General features: G+C 44.5%; 2 protein-coding genes across 2 annotated transcripts; both read left to right on the forward strand.

Moving 5' to 3' along the window:
* Positions 1–6: 6 nt before the first annotated feature.
* Positions 7–9,436, forward strand: LOC308167925 (inverted formin-2-like; the record flags this gene model as incomplete). Its single annotated transcript, XM_080542402.1, has 3 exons — positions 7–20; positions 5,915–8,078; positions 9,389–9,436. 3 exons carry the CDS (start codon positions 7–9, stop codon positions 9,434–9,436), a joined length of 2,226 nt encoding a protein of 741 aa, XP_080398528.1.
* Positions 9,437–9,457: 21 nt separating this feature from the next.
* On the forward strand, positions 9,458–18,856 carry LOC308167926 (inverted formin-2-like; the record flags this gene model as incomplete). Its single annotated transcript, XM_080542403.1, has 4 exons — positions 9,458–9,471; positions 15,368–15,663; positions 15,781–17,408; positions 18,809–18,856. The coding sequence occupies 4 exons, from the start codon at positions 9,458–9,460 to the stop codon at positions 18,854–18,856; spliced, it is 1,986 nt and encodes a 661-aa protein (XP_080398529.1).
* Positions 18,857–19,814: the final 958 nt, after the last annotated feature.

A 19,814-nucleotide genomic window follows, 5' to 3' on the forward strand; every position in this document is an offset into this window, starting at 1 on the left:
TTTAAGATGGCACAGACAAGGCTCGTCTGAAAGTAAAACATCAAAATATCGAGGGCATTAGTTATAAGTTACCCCTAATGGGCCAGCATCAGGTGCAAATGAAAAGTAACATTATTTTAAAAAAAATATTGACATACGGTCACTGAGTACTGCAGAGTACTATTTTTGTTGCTTTAATAAAGGCTGGCAGTCTTTAATTTAACTGTTGTTGGTGTGGACTATATACTGGGGAGGTATTTGAATGAATGAATGGTCTTTATTGTCATTGCTACAGTACAGGTACCAAACAACGAAATTTAGGAGGGGTGGCTCCCCTGGTGTTAGGAAGAAAAAAAATATATATATATATATAATATTCAGGGGTCAAAAAATGTATACAAATATCGGATCGGTATCGGTATCGCCGATACCCGAAGCCCAGGTATCGGTATCGGTATCGGTAGTGAAAAAGTGGGATCGGGACATCCCTAGCTAAAATGTTGTCAGCGTTCATGGACCAAATTGGATGTGTCGATCCATGGCGCTTCCAATTTCCTCACGATAAAAAATTCTCGTTTTTTTCACACGTCCACCATTCGTATAGCAGAATTGATTACTTCTTTATAGACAGAACACTACTTCCCTTTGTCAAAAACGTAGAATATTCAACCATAATTGAATCTGACCATGCCCCAGTACTATTGGATCTGTCCTTCCCACTTAACTACTCTGACCGCGCTCCATGGAGACTTGATACCACACTACTAACAGATAAAGAATTCTGCCAAATGATTTCAACTGCCATAGACAATTTCTTGGAAACCAATAGGGACGACACTGTTTCTCCCTCCCTGCTCTGGCAGACCCTTAAAGTAGTAATAAGGGGGGACATTATTGCATACACATCTAGGCTGAACAAAGCTAGGAGGCAAGAACAGGAGCAACTTCTCAACTCAATGATTGACATAGATCATCAATACTCTGACTCTCCCACCCCGGAGCTTTACAAAAATAAGCTGAATCTCAAAGCCAAATACGAGTTATTAACATCCGATAAGACAGAACGTATGCTGCTGAAATCACGAGGCTTTGTTTATGAGCATGGGGAAAAGGCTGGTAGAATGTTAGCGCATCAATTAAAATGTAAATCCTCTGACCAACAGATTCCACAAATTAAAAGAGAAAATGGGGAGCTTACAACTGACCCCCTCGAAATCAATGAGACTTTTAGGGCATTTTATTCCAAATTGTACACTTCTGAGGCACCCAATGATGATACCAATATGCAACATTTCTTCACAAATTTAAATGCCCCTGTTATCAACCCTGTTCATAAAGCAGAACTTGAACTACCCTTCCAAGACACCGACATTTATAATGCAATCACAGCTATGCAAAGTAGTAAGGCCCCGGGCCCTGATGGATACCCCATCGAATTCTACAAAAAATTCTCAACCAAATTAACTCCGCTCATCTTAGAAATGTTCAATGACTCAATGGATAATGAGGCCCTGCCACAGACGCTAACAGAGGCATTCATAACCCTTTTACCGAAACCAGGGAAAGACAGAACGGAGTGTGGTTCACATCGCCCCATCTCGCTGCTCAACAGCGATGTCAAGATATTAGCTAAAGCACTCGCCCGGCGTCTAGAGTCCGTCACAGACGAGGTGATCTCCCCTGATCAAACTGGCTTCATGCTGGGCCGCCACTCATTCTCTAACATCCGAAACCTTCTAAATGTCGTACATTCTCCTACGTCCGAGGAGGTACCTGAGGTGGTTCTCTCCCTGGATGCGGAGAAGGCTTTTGACAGAGTGGAGTGGGCGTACTTATTTGAATGTCTGAAAGCTTTTGGCTTTGGACCCACTTTTATTGCATGGATCAGACTACTATACTCATCTCCTAAGGCAGGGGTCGGCAATTAGGTTTGGCCTCGGGCCAATTTTTTTTTGAGCCACTAGATGGCGGGCCCGAACATAATCAAAGGCTAATTTAAGTAATTGATTGTTTTAAAATGTGACACGTTCTAATGCTTTGACTTTTCTTTCGACTGTACACATCGCTAGTCAACTAACACAGCTTGTTTTGTGAACCTGCTAACAATGTAAAGTAGTGTTCTAGTTAACTAGGTAGCTGTCCAATCCATTATGTTGCAGTATTTTGGCTTGATTAGCGAGTTTGTGTTGTGATTCTCAACAACGTTGAAACGTAGTTTCACACTTTTCCATATTTTTGAATAATAAATGTGTGGACTGACGATGTAGCGTAGCCTAACTTATTCTAATAATTATGTAACAGTTTCATTCTGATAATTATTCCCCCCTCCTCCCAGACAAGGTCACATTATTATTATTGGATTGGTTGTTTGCGTGCCGGGTGAAGTTAGCCAAACATTTAACCTGCTAGCAAGAGAAACATAATGTCACTCTCCAAAGGTCTAAAGAGGAAAGTTGACGGTGGAAACAGGGCATTTAAAGAGGAATGGACAGCGAACTATACGTTCATCCTACCTGGTTTCATCAATGCAAAGCCGTTGTGAGAGACATTTTCCGTGCTCACAATGTTCCCTTTCTATACGCGAGTCGTCCTTTTCGTCAATGAATGCGATAAAGACGCACGAGAGGAATCGATGGATGCATAAAAACCTTGAGAACTGCCTGTGGATTAAAGTGACGTCAATATCACCAGATATCAAGCAAATACTGACCGATGGGAGATGCTTTTTGTTTGCGCCGATTTTGTTTTCAATGTTTTTCAGAAAATTAAACAGAATTTGCGTTGTTACTGTTCATATGTGTGTTGCAGTCACATATACGTAAACATTACGTTTGAATGGCTTACTGAGCTCGTGTTATTTTGTTCAAACCACACACGGTATGTCGGCTATTTCAGCACCGTGACGCGTTGTCCACCTGCTTATGATTCACTCTGAGGGGTTCAGCGTCAGTGCGCTTCGGTGCACCTTGCTGCCTGATTGTCTGTCCCTGTGTCATTCACTCTCAACATGGATAAAAGTACAATAAGCATTATTCAGGTGGAGTTCGATTCTCTATTCGGACATTATAGGCGCTATATGTGGGACTGTCGGTCCGATATTATTATAAAAAAATAAAAAAAATAAAAAATAAAAAGTGGATTCTCAAAATAATCTGCTGGGCCAAATATTATTGGTGACGGGCCAGCAATGGCCCACGGGCCGCCTATTGCCGACCCCTGTCCTAAGGCATCGGTAGTTACGAACGGGAAACGCTCCACATTTTTCTCATTGTCGAGAGGGACACGCCAGGGGTGCCCGCTGAGCCCACTCCTATTCTCATTCGCCATCGAACCTCTGTCTATCATGTTAAAATCTTCTCCAATAATAAATGGAATTTCTAGATGGGGGAAGGAACACAAGGTGGCGCTATATGCCGACGACTTACTGTTGTATGTATCTGAACCGGTGCAATGCATTTCCCATATAGTTCAGATGCTGCATAGATTTGGTAGCTTTTCGGGATACAAGATCAACCTCACTAAGAGCGAATGTTTTCCAGTGAACAACCTAGATCTCGCAATCCCACAATGTGACTTGCCCTTCCATTTGTCTAAATCTGGCTTCAAATATTTGGGAATTAATATTACACGGTCCTTCTCTAAACTACATGAAAAAAACTTCACGCCCCTTGTTAATAAATTAAAAGATGATTTACAGAAATGGAGGTCCATTAATTTATCACTGGCAGGGAAGATCAACTGTATTAAGCATTAAGATGAACGTTCTACCCCGATTCCTCTACCTTTTCCAATGTCTCCCTATATTCCTCCCAAAGTCCTTCTTCTCGTCCATAGATAAGTCCATATCATCTTTCATTTGGGGGGGGTAAAGTCCCTAGAATACAGAAAAGACTTCTACAGCGACATCGGTCCCAGGGCGGACTGGGCCTACCAAATTTGCTTTATTATCACTGGGCTGCCAATATTCAGAAAATCATATACTGGGTCCATTCACCACAGCCGTCTTGGTGCGAAATAGAAAATGAGTCATGTCTTTCAACATCCCTCTCCGCCTTGATTACCTCCAAACTCCCTCTATCTGCCCCACACTACACCTCTAACCCTGTTGTTGTTAATACATTACGAATATGGTCACAATTTCGACGCCACTTTGGTTTAAAAGATTTCTCCAACCTAGCCCCTATCTGCAATAACCACCTTTTTGTCCCCGCCAGAATAGACAATGCTTTCGCCTTATGGAAAAGACTCGGTCTCTCCAAATTTAAAGATCTCTATACTGAGGGCGTCTTCTCGACCTTTAATCACCTCTCTCAAAAATTCAACCTTCCCCGCTCAAGTTATTTTCGATACCTCCAGGTCCGACATTTCATTAAAAGTTTGGATCCAAACTTCCCAAATGCACCACAACCTTCTGCTATAGATGATATCCTCCAAATTCCTCCCAATCTAAAAGGCCTAATATCAAGTATTTACTCTAGCATATCATCCCTCGGAGACACTTCCCTCCACAAAATTAAAGAGAAATGGCAGGAGGAGCTAGGGGACGTAATACCCGATGACTCCTGGACTGAGGCTCTGACGAGAGTTAACGGGAGCACATCATGTGCTAGACTAGGCGTAATCCAATTTAAGGTCTTGCACCGAATTCACCTTTCCAAATCTAGGCTAGCCAGAATCTATCCTGACGTGGATGAGAATTGTAGCAGATGTCATAACGCTCCGGCAACGCTAACACACATGTTTTGGTCATGTCCCTTATTATTTGATTATTGGTCAGCAGTTTTCAGGACCCTCTCACAGGCACTAGATCTGAACCTGCAACCTAACGCCTACTCAGCTATCTTTGGCATAGCGCCAACTGACCAACAGATTATTAACAAGCATAAAGACATTGTGGCATTTGCCACTCTACTTGCTCGACGGAGGATTTTGCTTTGTTGGACATCCCCCAAACCACCGAATTCCTCCTTATGGTTGACTGACCTTATGCTTCACTTGAAACTTGAAAAGATTAAATATACACTTAGGGGGTCCAAAGACCGCTTTTATTTCACCTGGAACCCAATAATATCCTATTTCAACAAACTAAAAACCCTCCCTGACAATGCAAGTGCGCTGGATGCTGAGTGATGACATATGTTGTGAATCTATTTATCAGGATAAACCCCTAGAGATACATCATCTCGTTCTAGAGAGGGACATATTACAATCATAACAGACATGGTATCACAGACCAACACGACCATCTCATCTATCCTCACTTACAAATGAATTGCACTTTATTTCTCTTTATCTCTTTGATTACTTACCTGTACTGTCTTCATTACCTATCACCACTGTTATTATTATTATTATTATTTATTGTTGTTTATTTATATCCTTCGTCCTGGGATGCACCACTTGGGATTTTGTGGGGGGGGGGGGGGGGGGTTGGGACATGTTTGTGTTTTGTGTAAAAACAAACCAAAACTGAAAAGTATTATTTTTGTATATCTGTAACATCTCAATAAAAAGAAAGTAAAAAAATTATTTAAAAAAATAAAATAGAAACCATTAGACAAGGCGTTTTCAAGGCAAGCTCTTCTGTGTCAGGCAATTTAGAATGTTGAAGTTTTTCCAATTGTCCCATTGTGATGCAATAAGAAACTATTACAACATTTGCAACATTTGACAGTGCTACAAAAACACTGTGTGCATTGGCCATTGAGATAATATAGAGATATTGAGATATTGAAAGTACTGGGATTCATCTTAATTATGTATTTTCCAGTTTTGGATATACTGCCAATGCTGAGGTAGGTGTGGGATGCATTAAATGCTAATCAAATGTTGGTGGAACAACAGTCACAGTCACTTTCTGTAAGATTTCCCAAACATCAATACCTATGTTGTGTGTGCGTGTGCGTGCATATGTGCATGTGTGTTTATGTAACAGGGAGACTGAGGACCTGGACCTGAACATCCAGTGTGAGGCCTTTGAGGATTCCATGGCCGAGGATGCGGAGGAGATGGAGAGGGTGTACGGAGGCATCGACATGAGCAGTCACCAGGAGGTCTTCACCTCCCTCCTCACCAAAGTGAGCAGCTCCCCAGCCTCTGTCCAGCTGCTGTCCATCCTGCAGGCTCTGCTGCTGGTGGCTCCAGGACGGGGAGACGTGTGGCTGACCCTGGAGGCCCTGGCTGTCCGTGCCACTCTGCTGGCCCACGACTCACAAATGGACTCCGCTGAACGTTTGATGGAGCGCCTGCTCTCTTCCAAGAGACAACAGATCTCAGCCAGTCCCAAGACCAAGACCACCAACAGGGCAATCCAGACAGACTTGCTCGGCAGCACAACCAACCAATCAGACATGGCTTCCGTAACTCCCCCTCCTCCCCCTCCTCCCCCTCCACTTCCTGCTGCTACCCCAAACCCTCCTCCTCCCCCACCCCCACCCCTGCCAGGCACCACTTATGGTGCACCCCCACCACCTCCTCCTTTACCTGGGATGCCACCTCCTCCTCCACCACCTCTACCAGGGATGGGGCAGGGAGGTCCACCTCCTCCCCCTCCCCTGCCTGGTATGGGCCCCCCACCTCCCCCTCCCCTGCCTGGTATGGGCCCCCCACCTCCCCCTCCCCTGCCTGGTATGGGCCCCCCTCCCCCACCACCCCCTCCCCCAGGTATTGGAGGAGGTATTATTGTGCCCCAGAACGCTCCTCTCCCCAAGGCCAGCCGCTGTCCCACACTGCGCATGAAGAAGCTCAACTGGCAGAAGCTGCCCTCCAGAGTGGTGTCTGAAAGCCAATCCATGTGGTCGTCAGTGCAGTCTGATTCCCTGGAACCTGACTACTCCAGCATTGAGGAGCTCTTCTGTCTGCCAGTGACTGACTCAAAGGCCAAAAGTACCAACACTACGGTCAAACGAGAGCCCAAAGAGATATCCTTCATTGATGCCAAGAAAAATCTAGATTTGAACATATTCTTGAAGCAGTTCAGATGCTCACATAAAGACTTTGTAGCTATGATCCAAAATGGGGACCGTTCCAAGTTTGACGTCGAGGTGCTGAAACAGATGCAGACGTTACTGCCGGAGAAACATGAGATTGAGAACCTCAAGTCATACCAAGGGGAGATAGAGAAGCTGGCCGGTGTGGATCGGTTCTACCTCGAGCTCCTATCAGTTTCATGCTACACCATGAGGATCGAGTGCATGCTTCTCTGTGAGGAGACCCCTTCTGTGTTAAAGATGCTGCAACCCAAAGCTGAGCTGCTGGACGCAGCCTGTGAGAGTTTGAAGGAGAGCACCCGCCTTCCAAGTTTCTGCAAGCTCATACTTGACATTGGAAACTTCCTCAACTATGGGAGTCACATAGGCAATGCAGATGGCTTCAAGATCAGCACCTTGCTGAAGCTCACAGATACCAAAGCCAACAAGTCCCGTATCACATTGCTCCATCACATCCTGGAGGAGGCGGAGAAAACCCATGCTGACTTGCTGAACCTTCCGGATGATCTAGAGATCTGTGAAAAGGCTGCTAGAATAAATGTGGATTCTATTCAGGCAGAGTCGAGCTCACTGGTCAAACGGTTGAAGGGTTCTGAGAAAAAAGTGTCCTCTTCTTCTCAGGAGGATATCAAGCAGCAGTATCTCACTGCTATGAAGGGGAACCTGGAGGCCTGTGAGAAGCTGCAGGAGCTCTTTGCCTCCATCAAAAAGAAGAAGGAAGAGCTAGCAGAGTATCTGTGTGAGGACACGTCCCGCCTCTCACTAGAGGAGCTGTTCAACACCATCAAGACCTTCAGAGGACTCTTCCTTAAAGCAATCAAGGAAAACCAGACCTGGAGAGAGCAGGCCATCAAGGCAGAGAAGAGGAAGAAACAGCAAGAGGAGGATGACGCCAAGAGACCGAGGGGGGAGAACGGAAAAATAATTCGTAAAGCCCCCCCAGTCCAGGAGGAGGGCTGCATCATGTTGGACCACCTGTTGGCTATGATGAAGGGCAATGCACTAAGGAAGACCACCAGGGCCCAGGCAGACAGGGGCAGCCTGCCCTCTAATGACAAGAAAAGGGATAGCACCCAGCCTGAACATGCCAAGCTTGAGCGATCATCAGCCGTAGATACCCAATATGGCATAGAAGTGGACAAGGTGGCATCAACCATTCAGCAAGGATCGCAGGACAGACTGCCACACACAGGGGAGTCCACATCAGGCCTTCCAACAGGACTCAAACTGGATTAATCAGAGACCATCGCCCCCCTCAATCCTGGATTGGATCCCCTGCTCAAGGAGGGATCTTCAGAGAGAGATGAGGGCATCAGTGGCGGCTCCTGCCAAATCTCTCAGGGGGGGCAATTGTTGCGTTGATGGTTAAGGTGACACGTTCAAGGGTAAATTCACCTAAATCAGCGGGCTTAAATAAATTGACTCTCACAGCCAAAAAATAAATAATAAAAATAAAAAAAAGCTCTTTGGTCTTGCCCATTGTGGAGAGGTTGGGGTCTGATTGATTGAGTGTGTGGAGTGTGTCTTTTATAAAGGTAACGAGTTCAAACTGGTGCAGTTAATACAGGTAATGAGTGGAGAATAGGAGGGCTTCTTAAAGAAAAACTAACAGGTCTGTGAGAGCTGGAATTATTACTGGTTGGTAGGTGATCAAATACTTATTTCATACAATAAAATGCAAATTAATTATTTAAAAGTCATACAATGTGATTTTCTGGATTTTTGTTTTAGATTCCGTCTCTCACAGTTGAAGTGTACCTATGATAAAAATTACAGACCTCTACATTCTTTCTAAGTGGGAAAACCTGCAAAATCAGCAGTGTATCAAATACTTGTTCTCCCCACTGTAGTTACCGAAATAAAACACAGATCAAAAGATTTAATGTACGATTCAAGTAGCCGATGTCCTTGACAACTGGTAAATGTGGTGGAGCAGGATTTAGCTTCTCTGAGGAGTTAAGTAGAGAGAGCAGCCTGTGGCTGTGGAAAGGATTGGGCTTAAATTGAGGATACACTAAAACGTGAAACTGACAAGCGCCAAAAAAGCTCCCCTGCCAGTTCCTGCCAACAGAGACTTGTTGAGACCAGCGTGCAGGGGGTTGGCACGGGTTCACACCGAGGCTGGTTGAGGCAGAAATCGAAGGACGTCGTGTGTTTTTATATTCCTCATTCGATTCCATGCATTACAATAAGCCTGTCCACCGATTTTCTACCTCCATGGTTGGAACCACGAGACTAGACACTACATGGTCATGGATGTGCCTAGGGACACAGCAAGCATGACCAGGGAAAGTTGTCTCCACAGGACCTGAAGCACAAAGCACCAATTCAGTTCAAGAAAAGAGAAAGAGTAGAGAAATGTATGCTTGTTACACAGAAAGTGTTAAAAAATAAAACTGACGTCATAATCTGCCCTCTAGGGCCAGCATCAGGTGCAGATCAAGCGTCAAGGGGGTTACTATCGTTGAACAGAGAATAGTGGCTTTAAGATGGCACAGACAAGGCTAGTCTGAAAGTAAAACATCAAAATATCGAGGGCATTAGTTATAAGTTACCCCTAATGGGCCAGCATCAGGTGCAAATGAAAAGTAACATTATTTTAAAAAAAATATTGACATACGGTCACTGAGTACTGCAGAGTACTATTTTTGTTGCTTTAATAAAGGCTGGCAGTCTTTAATTTAACTGTTGTTGGTGTGGACTATATACTGGGGAGGTATTTGAATGAATGAATGGTCTTTATTGTCATTGCTACAGTACAGGTACCAAACAACGAAATTTAGGAGGGGTGGCTCCCCTGGTGTTAGGAAGAAAAAAAATATATATATATATATAATATTCAGGGGTCAAAAAATGTATACAAATATCGGATCGGTATCGGTATCGCCGATACCCGAAGCCCAGGTATCGGTATCGGTATCGGTAGTGAAAAAGTGGGATCGGGACATCCCTAGCTAAAATGTTGTCAGCGTTCATGGACCAAATTGGATGTGTCGATCCATGGCGCTTCCAATTTCCTCACGATAAAAAAGTCTCGTTTTTTTCACACGTCCACCATTCGTATAGCAGAATTGATTACTTCTTTATAGACAGAACACTACTTCCCTTTGTCAAAAACGTAGAATATTCAACCATAATTGAATCTGACCATGCCCCAGTACTATTGGATCTGTCCTTCCCACTTAACTACTCTGACCGCGCTCCATGGAGACTTGATACCACACTACTAACAGATAAAGAATTCTGCCAAATGATTTCAACTGCCATAGACAATTTCTTGGAAACCAATAGGGACGACACTGTTTCTCCCTCCCTGCTCTGGCAGACCCTTAAAGTAGTAATAAGGGGGGACATTATTGCATACACATCTAGGCTGAACAAAGCTAGGAGGCAAGAACAGGAGCAACTTCTCAACTCAATGATTGACATAGATCATCAATACTCTGACTCTCCCACCCCGGAGCTTTACAAAAATAAGCTGAATCTCAAAGCCAAATACGAGTTATTAACATCCGATAAGACAGAACGTATGCTGCTGAAATCACGAGGCTTTGTTTATGAGCATGGGGAAAAGGCTGGTAGAATGTTAGCGCATCAATTAAAATGTAAATCCTCTGACCAACAGATTCCACAAATTAAAAGAGAAAATGGGGAGCTTACAACTGACCCCCTCGAAATCAATGAGACTTTTAGGGCATTTTATTCCAAATTGTACACTTCTGAGGCACCCAATGATGATACCAATATGCAACATTTCTTCACAAATTTAAATGCCCCTGTTATCAACCCTGTTCATAAAGCAGAACTTGAACTACCCTTCCAAGACACCGACATTTATAATGCAATCACAGCTATGCAAAGTAGTAAGGCCCCGGGCCCTGATGGATACCCCATCGAATTCTACAAAAAATTCTCAACCAAATTAACTCCGCTCATCTTAGAAATGTTCAATGACTCAATGGATAATGAGGCCCTGCCACAGACGCTAACAGAGGCATTCATAACCCTTTTACCGAAACCAGGGAAAGACAGAACGGAGTGTGGTTCACATCGCCCCATCTCGCTGCTCAACAGCGATGTCAAGATATTAGCTAAAGCACTCGCCCGGCGTCTAGAGTCCGTCACAGACGAGGTGATCTCCCCTGATCAAACTGGCTTCATGCTGGGCCGCCACTCATTCTCTAACATCCGAAACCTTCTAAATGTCGTACATTCTCCTACGTCCGAGGAGGTACCTGAGGTGGTTCTCTCCCTGGATGCGGAGAAGGCTTTTGACAGAGTGGAGTGGGCGTACTTATTTGAATGTCTGAAAGCTTTTGGCTTTGGACCCACTTTTATTGCATGGATCAGACTACTATACTCATCTCCTAAGGCAGGGGTCGGCAATTAGGTTTGGCCTCGGGCCAATTTTTTTTTGAGCCACTAGATGGCGGGCCCGAACATAATCAAAGGCTAATTTAAGTAATTGATTGTTTTAAAATGTGACACGTTCTAATGCTTTGACTTTTCTTTCGACTGTACACATCGCTAGTCAACTAACACAGCTTGTTTTGTGAACCTGCTAACAATGTAAAGTAGTGTTCTAGTTAACTAGGTAGCTGTCCAATCCATTATGTTGCAGTATTTTGGCTTGATTAGCAAGTTTGTGTTGTGATTCTCAACAACGTTGAAACGTAGTTTCACACTTTTCCATATTTTTGAATAATAAATGTGTGGACTGACGATGTAGCGTAGCCTAACTTATTCTAATAATTATGTAACAGTTTCATTCTGATAATTATTCCCCCCTCCTCCCAGACAAGGTCACATTATTATTATTGGATTGGTTGTTTGCGTGCCGGGTGAAGTTAGCCAAACATTTAACCTGCTAGCAAGAGAAACATAATGTCACTCTCCAAAGGTCTAAAGAGGAAAGTTGACGGTGGAAACAGGGCATTTAAAGAGGAATGGACAGCGAACTATACGTTCATCCTACCTGGTTTCATCAATGCAAAGCCGTTGTGAGAGACATTTTCCGTGCTCACAATGTTCCCTTTCTATACGCGAGTCGTCCTTTTCGTCAATGAATGCGATAAAGACGCACGAGAGGAATCGATGGATGCATAAAAACCTTGAGAACTGCCTGTGGATTAAAGTGACGTCAATATCACCAGATATCAAGCAAATACTGACCGATGGGAGATGCTTTTTGTTTGCGCCGATTTTGTTTTCAATGTTTTTCAGAAAATTAAACAGAATTTGCGTTGTTACTGTTCATATGTGTGTTGCAGTCACATATACGTAAACATTACGTTTGAATGGCTTACTGAGCTCGTGTTATTTTGTTCAAACCACACACGGTATGTCGGCTATTTCAGCACCGTGACGCGTTGTCCACCTGCTTATGATTCACTCTGAGGGGTTCAGCGTCAGTGCGCTTCGGTGCACCTTGCTGCCTGATTGTCTGTCCCTGTGTCATTCACTCTCAACATGGATAAAAGTACAATAAGCATTATTCAGGTGGAGTTCGATTCTCTATTCGGACATTATAGGCGCTATATGTGGGACTGTCGGTCCGATATTATTATAAAAAAATAAAAAAAATAAAAAATAAAAAGTGGATTCTCAAAATAATCTGCTGGGCCAAATATTATTGGTGACGGGCCAGCAATGGCCCACGGGCCGCCTATTGCCGACCCCTGTCCTAAGGCATCGGTAGTTACGAACGGGAAACGCTCCACGTTTTTCTCATTGTCGAGAGGGACACGCCAGGGGTGCCCGCTGAGCCCACTCCTATTCTCATTCGCCATCGAACCTCTGTCTATCATGTTAAAATCTTCTCCAATAATAAATGGAATTTCTAGATGGGGGAAGGAACACAAGGTGGCGCTATATGCCGACGACTTACTGTTGTATGTATCTGAACCGGTGCAATGCATTTCCCATATAGTTCAGATGCTGCATAGATTTGGTAGCTTTTCGGGATACAAGATCAACCTCACTAAGAGCGAATGTTTTCCAGTGAACAACCTAGATCTCGCAATCCCACAATGTGACTTGCCCTTCCATTTGTCTAAATCTGGCTTCAAATATTTGGGAATTAATATTACACGGTCCTTCTCTAAACTACATGAAAAAAACGTCACGCCCCTTGTTAATAAATTAAAAGATGATTTACAGAAATGGAGGTCCATTAATTTATCACTTGCAGGGAAGATCAACTGTATTAAGCATTAAGATGAACGTTCTACCCCGATTCCTCTACCTTTTCCAATGTCTCCCTATATTCCTCCCAAAGTCCTTCTTCTCGTCCATAGATAAGTCCATATCATCTTTCATTTGGGGGGGGTAAAGTCCCTAGAATACAGAAAAGACTTCTACAGCGACATCGGTCCCAGGGCGGACTGGGCCTACCAAATTTGCTTTATTATCACTGGGCTGCCAATATTCAGAAAATCATATACTGGGTCCATTCACCACAGCCGTCTTGGTGCGAAATAGAAAATGAGTCATGTCTTTCAACATCCCTCTCCGCCTTGATTACCTCCAAACTCCCTCTATCTGCCCCCACACTACACCTCTAACCCTGTTGTTGTTAATACATTACGAATATGGTCACAATTTCGACGCCACTTTGGTTTAAAAGATTTCTCCAACCTAGCCCCTATCTGCAATAACCACCTTTTTGTCCCCGCCAGAATAGACAATGCTTTCGCCTTATGGAAAAGACTCGGTCTCTCCAAATTTAAAGATCTCTATACTGAGGGCGTCTTCTCGACCTTTAATCACCTCTCTCAAAAATTCAACCTTCCCCGCTCAAGTTATTTTCGATACCTCCAGGTCCGACATTTCATTAAAAGTTTGGATCCAAACTTCCCAAATGCACCACAACCTTCTGCTATAGATGATATCCTCCAAATTCCTCCCAATCTAAAAGGCCTAATATCAAGTATTTACTCTAGCATATCATCCCTCGGAGACACTTCCCTCCACAAAATTAAAGAGAAATGGCAGGAGGGGACGTAATACCCGATGACTCCTGGACTGAGGCTCTGACGAGAGTTAACGGGAGCACATCATGTGCTAGACTAGGCGTAATCCAATTTAAGGTCTTGCACCGAATTCACCTTTCCAAATCTAGGCTAGCCAGAATCTATCCTGACGTGGATGAGAATTGTAGCAGATGTCATAACGCTCCGGCAACGCTAACACACATGTTTTGGTCATGTCCCTTATTATTTGATTAGTGGTCAGCAGTTTTCAGGACCCTCTCACAGGCACTAGATCTGAACCTGCAACCTAACGCCTACTCAGCTATCTTTGGCATAGCGCCAACTGACCAACAGATTATTAACAAGCATAAAGACATTGTGGCATTTGCCACTCTACTTGCTCGACGGAGGATTTTGCTTTGTTGGACATCCCCCAAACCACCGAATTCCTCCTTATGGTTGACTGACCTTATGCTTCACTTGAAACTTGAAAAGATTAAATATACACTTAGGGGGTCCAAAGACCGCTTTTATTTCACCTGGAACCCAATAATATCCTATTTCAACAAACTAAAAACCCTCCCTGACAATGCAAGTGCGCTGGATGCTGAGTGATGACATATGTTGTGAATCTATTTATCAGGATAAACCCCTAGAGATACATCATCTCGTTCTAGAGAGGGACATATTACAATCATAACAGACATGGTATCACAGACCAACACGACCATCTCATCTATCCTCACTTACAAATTAATTGCACTTTATTTCTCTTTATCTCTTTGATTACTTACCTGTACTGTCTTCATTACCTATCACCACTGTTATTATTATTATTATTATTTATTGTTGTTTATTTATATCCTTCGTCCTGGGATGCACCACTTGGGATTTTGTGGGGGGGGGGGGGGGGGGGGGGGGGTTGGGACATGTTTGTGTTTTGTGTAAAAACAAACCAAAACTGAAAAGTATTATTTTTGTATATCTGTAACATCTCAATAAAAAGAAAGTAAAAAAATTATTTTAAAAAATAAAATAGAAACCATTTAGACAAGGCGTTTTCAAGGCAAGCTCTTCTGTGTCAGGCAATTTAGAATGTTGAAGTTTTTCCAATTGTCCCATTGTGATGCAATAAGAAACTATTACAACATTTGCAACATTTGACAGTGCTACAAAAACACTGTGTGCATTGGCCATTGAGATAATATAGAGATATTGAGATATTGAAAGTACTGGGATTCATCTTAATTATGTATTTTCCAGTTTTGGATATACTGCCAATGCTGAGGTAGGTGTGGGATGCATTAAATGCTAATCAAATGTTGGTGGAACAACAGTCACAGTCACTTTCTGTAAGATTTCCCAAACATCAATACCTATGTTGTGTGTGCGTGTGCGTGCATATGTGCATGTGTGTTTATGTAACAGGGAGACTGAGGACCTGGACCTGAACATCCAGTGTGAGGCCTTTGAGGATTCCATGGCCGAGGATGCGGAGGAGATGGAGAGGGTGTACGGAGGCATCGACATGAGCAGTCACCAGGAGGTCTTCACCTCCCTCCTCACCAAAGTGAGCAGCTCCCCAGCCTCTGTCCAGCTGCTGTCCATCCTGCAGGCTCTGCTGCTGGTGGCTCCAGGACGGGGAGACGTGTGGCTGACCCTGGAGGCCCTGGCTGTCCGTGCCACTCTGCTGGCCCACGACTCACAAATGGACTCCGCTGAACGTTTGATGGAGCGCCTGCTCTCTTCCAAGAGACAACAGATCTCAGCCAGTCCCAAGACCAAGACCACCAACAGGGCAATCCAGACAGACTTGCTCGGCAGCACAACCAACCAATCAGACATGGCTTCCGTAACTCCCCCTCCTCCCCCTCCTCCCCCTCCACTTCCTGCTGCTACCCCAAACCCTCCTCCTCCCCCACCCCCACCCCTGCCAGGCACCACTTATGGTGCACCCCCACCACCTCCTCCTTTACCTGGGATGCCACCTCCTCCTCCACCACCTCTACCAGGGATGGGGCAGGGAGGTCCACCTCCTCCCCCTCCCCTGCCTGGTATGGGCCCCCCACCTCCCCCTCCCCTGCCTGGTATGGGCCCCCCTCCCCCACCACCCCCTCCCCCAGGTATTGGAGGAGGTATTATTGTGCCCCAGAACGCTCCTCTCCCCAAGGCCAGCCGCTGTCCCACACTGCGCATGAAGAAGCTCAACTGGCAGAAGCTGCCCTCCAGAGTGGTGTCTGAAAGCCAATCCATGTGGTCGTCAGTGCAGTCTGATTCCCTGGAACCTGACTACTCCAGCATTGAGGAGCTCTTCTGTCTGCCAGTGACTGACTCAAAGGCCAAAAGTACCAACACTACGGTCAAACGAGAGCCCAAAGAGATATCCTTCATTGATGCCAAGAAAAATCTAGATTTGAACATATTCTTGAAGCAGTTCAGATGCTCACATAAAGACTTTGTAGCTATGATCCAAAATGGGGACCGTTCCAAGTTTGACGTCGAGGTGCTGAAACAGATGCAGACGTTACTGCCGGAGAAACATGAGATTGAGAACCTCAAGTCATACCAAGGGGAGATAGAGAAGCTGGCCGGTGTGGATCGGTTCTACCTCGAGCTCCTATCAGTTTCATGCTACACCATGAGGATCGAGTGCATGCTTCTCTGTGAGGAGACCCCTTCTGTGTTAAAGATGCTGCAACCCAAAGCTGAGCTGCTGGACGCAGCCTGTGAGAGTTTGAAGGAGAGCACCCGCCTTCCAAGTTTCTGCAAGCTCATACTTGACATTGGAAACTTCCTCAACTATGGGAGTCACATAGGCAATGCAGATGGCTTCAAGATCAGCACCTTGCTGAAGCTCACAGATACCAAAGCCAACAAGTCCCGTATCACATTGCTCCATCACATCCTGGAGGAGGCGGAGAAAACCCATGCTGACTTGCTGAACCTTCCGGATGATCTAGAGATCTGTGAAAAGGCTGCTAGAATAAATGTGGATTCTATTCAGGCAGAGTCGAGCTCACTGGTCAAACGGTTGAAGGGTTCTGAGAAAAAAGTGTCCTCTTCTTCTCAGGAGGATATCAAGCAGCAGTATCTCACTGCTATGAAGGGGAACCTGGAGGCCTGTGAGAAGCTGCAGGAGCTCTTTGCCTCCATCAAAAAGAAGAAGGAAGAGCTAGCAGAGTATCTGTGTGAGGACACGTCCCGCCTCTCACTAGAGGAGCTGTTCAACACCATCAAGACCTTCAGAGGACTCTTCCTTAAAGCAATCAAGGAAAACCAGACCTGGAGAGAGCAGGCCATCAAGGCAGAGAAGAGGAAGAAACAGCAAGAGGAGGATGACGCCAAGAGACCGAGGGGGGAGAACGGAAAAATAATTCGTAAAGCCCCCCCAGTCCAGGAGGAGGGCTGCATCATGTTGGACCACCTGTTGGCTATGATGAAGGGCAATGCACTAAGGAAGACCACCAGGGCCCAGGCAGACAGGGGCAGCCTGCCCTCTAATGACAAGAAAAGGGATAGCACCCAGCCTGAACATGCCAAGCTTGAGCGATCATCAGCCGTAGATACCCAATATGGCATAGAAGTGGACAAGGTGGCATCAACCATTCAGCAAGGATCGCAGGACAGACTGCCACACACAGGGGAGTCCACATCAGGCCTTCCAACAGGACTCAAACTGGATTAATCAGAGACCATCGCCCCCCTCAATCCTGGATTGGATCCCCTGCTCAAGGAGGGATCTTCAGAGAGAGATGAGGGCATCAGTGGCGGCTCCTGCCAAATCTCTCAGGGGGGGCAATTGTTGCGTTGATGGTTAAGGTGACACGTTCAAGGGTAAATTCACCTAAATCAGCGGGCTTAAATAAATTGACTCTCACAGCCAAAAAATAAATAATAAAAATAAAAAAAAGCTCTTTGGTCTTGCCCATTGTGGAGAGGTTGGGGTCTGATTGATTGAGTGTGTGGAGTGTGTCTTTTATAAAGGTAACGAGTTCAAACTGGTGCAGTTAATACAGGTAATGAGTGGAGAATAGGAGGGCTTCTTAAAGAAAAACTAACAGGTCTGTGAGAGCTGGAATTATTACTGGTTGGTAGGTGATCAAATACTTATTTCATACAATAAAATGCAAATTAATTATTTAAAAGTCATACAATGTGATTTTCTGGATTTTTGTTTTAGATTCCGTCTCTCACAGTTGAAGTGTACCTATGATAAAAATTACAGACCTCTACATTCTTTCTAAGTGGGAAAACCTGCAAAATCAGCAGTGTATCAAATACTTGTTCTCCCCACTGTAGTTACCGAAATAAAACACAGATCAAAAGATTTAATGTACGATTCAAGTAGCCGATGTCCTTGACAACTGGTAAATGTGGTGGAGCAGGATTTAGCTTCTCTGAGGAGTTAAGTAGAGAGAGCAGCCTGTGGCTGTGGAAAGGATTGGGCTTAAATTGAGGATACACTAAAACGTGAAACTGACAAGCGCCAAAAAAGCTCCCCTGCCAGTTCCTGCCAACAGAGACTTGTTGAGACCAGCGTGCAGGGGGTTGGCACGGGTTCACACCGAGGCTGGTTGAGGCAGAAATCGAAGGACGTCGTGTGTTTTTATATTCCTCATTCGATTCCATGCATTACAATAAGCCTGTCCACCGATTTTCTACCTCCATGGTTGGAACCACGAGACTAGACACTACATGGTCATGGATGTGCCTAGGGACACAGCAAGCATGACCAGGGAAAGTTGTCTCCACAGGACCTGAAGCACAAAGCACCAATTCAGTTCAAGAAAAGAGAAAGAGTAGAGAAATGTATGCTTGTTACACAGAAAGTGTTAAAAAATAAAACTGACGTCATAATCTGCCCTCTAGGGCCAGCATCAGGTGCAGATCAAGCGTCAAGGGGGTTACTATCGTTGAACAGAGAATAGTGGCTTTAAGATGGCACAGACAAGGCTCGTCTGAAAGTAAAACATCAAAATATCGAGGGCATTAGTTATAAGTTACCCCTAATGGGCCAGCATCAGGTGCAAATGAAAAGTAACATTATTTTAAAAAAAATATTGACATACGGTCACTGAGTACTGCAGAGTACTATTTTTGTTGCTTTAATAAAGGCTGGCAGTCTTTAATTTAACTGTTGTTGGTGTGGACTATATACTGGGGAGGTATTTGAATGAATGAATGGTCTTTATTGTCATTGCTACAGTACAGGTACCAAACAACGAAATTTAGGAGGGGTGGCTCCCCTGGTGTTAGGAAGAAAAAAAATATATATATATATATAATATTCAGGGGTCAAAAAATGTATACAAATATCGGATCGGTATCGGTATCGCCGATACCCGAAGCCCAGGTATCGGTATCGGTATCGGTAGTGAAAAAGTGGGATCGGGACATCCCTAGCTAAAATGTTGTCAGCGTTCATGGACCAAATTGGATGTGTCGATCCATGGCGCTTCCAATTTCCTCACGATAAAAAATTCTCGTTTTTTTCACACGTCCACCATTCGTATAGCAGAATTGATTACTTCTTTATAGACAGAACACTACTTCCCTTTGTCAAAAACGTAGAATATTCAACCATAATTGAATCTGACCATGCCCCAGTACTATTGGATCTGTCCTTCCCACTTAACTACTCTGACCGCGCTCCATGGAGACTTGATACCACACTACTAACAGATAAAGAATTCTGCCAAATGATTTCAACTGCCATAGACAATTTCTTGGAAACCAATAGGGACGACACTGTTTCTCCCTCCCTGCTCTGGCAGACCCTTAAAGTAGTAATAAGGGGGGACATTATTGCATACACATCTAGGCTGAACAAAGCTAGGAGGCAAGAACAGGAGCAACTTCTCAACTCAATGATTGA

The sequence above is a fragment of the Nansenia antarctica genome (assembly GCF_963989245.1).
Source record: "Nansenia antarctica genome assembly, chromosome: 11".
NCBI lineage: Eukaryota > Metazoa > Chordata > Actinopteri > Argentiniformes > Microstomatidae > Nansenia > Nansenia antarctica.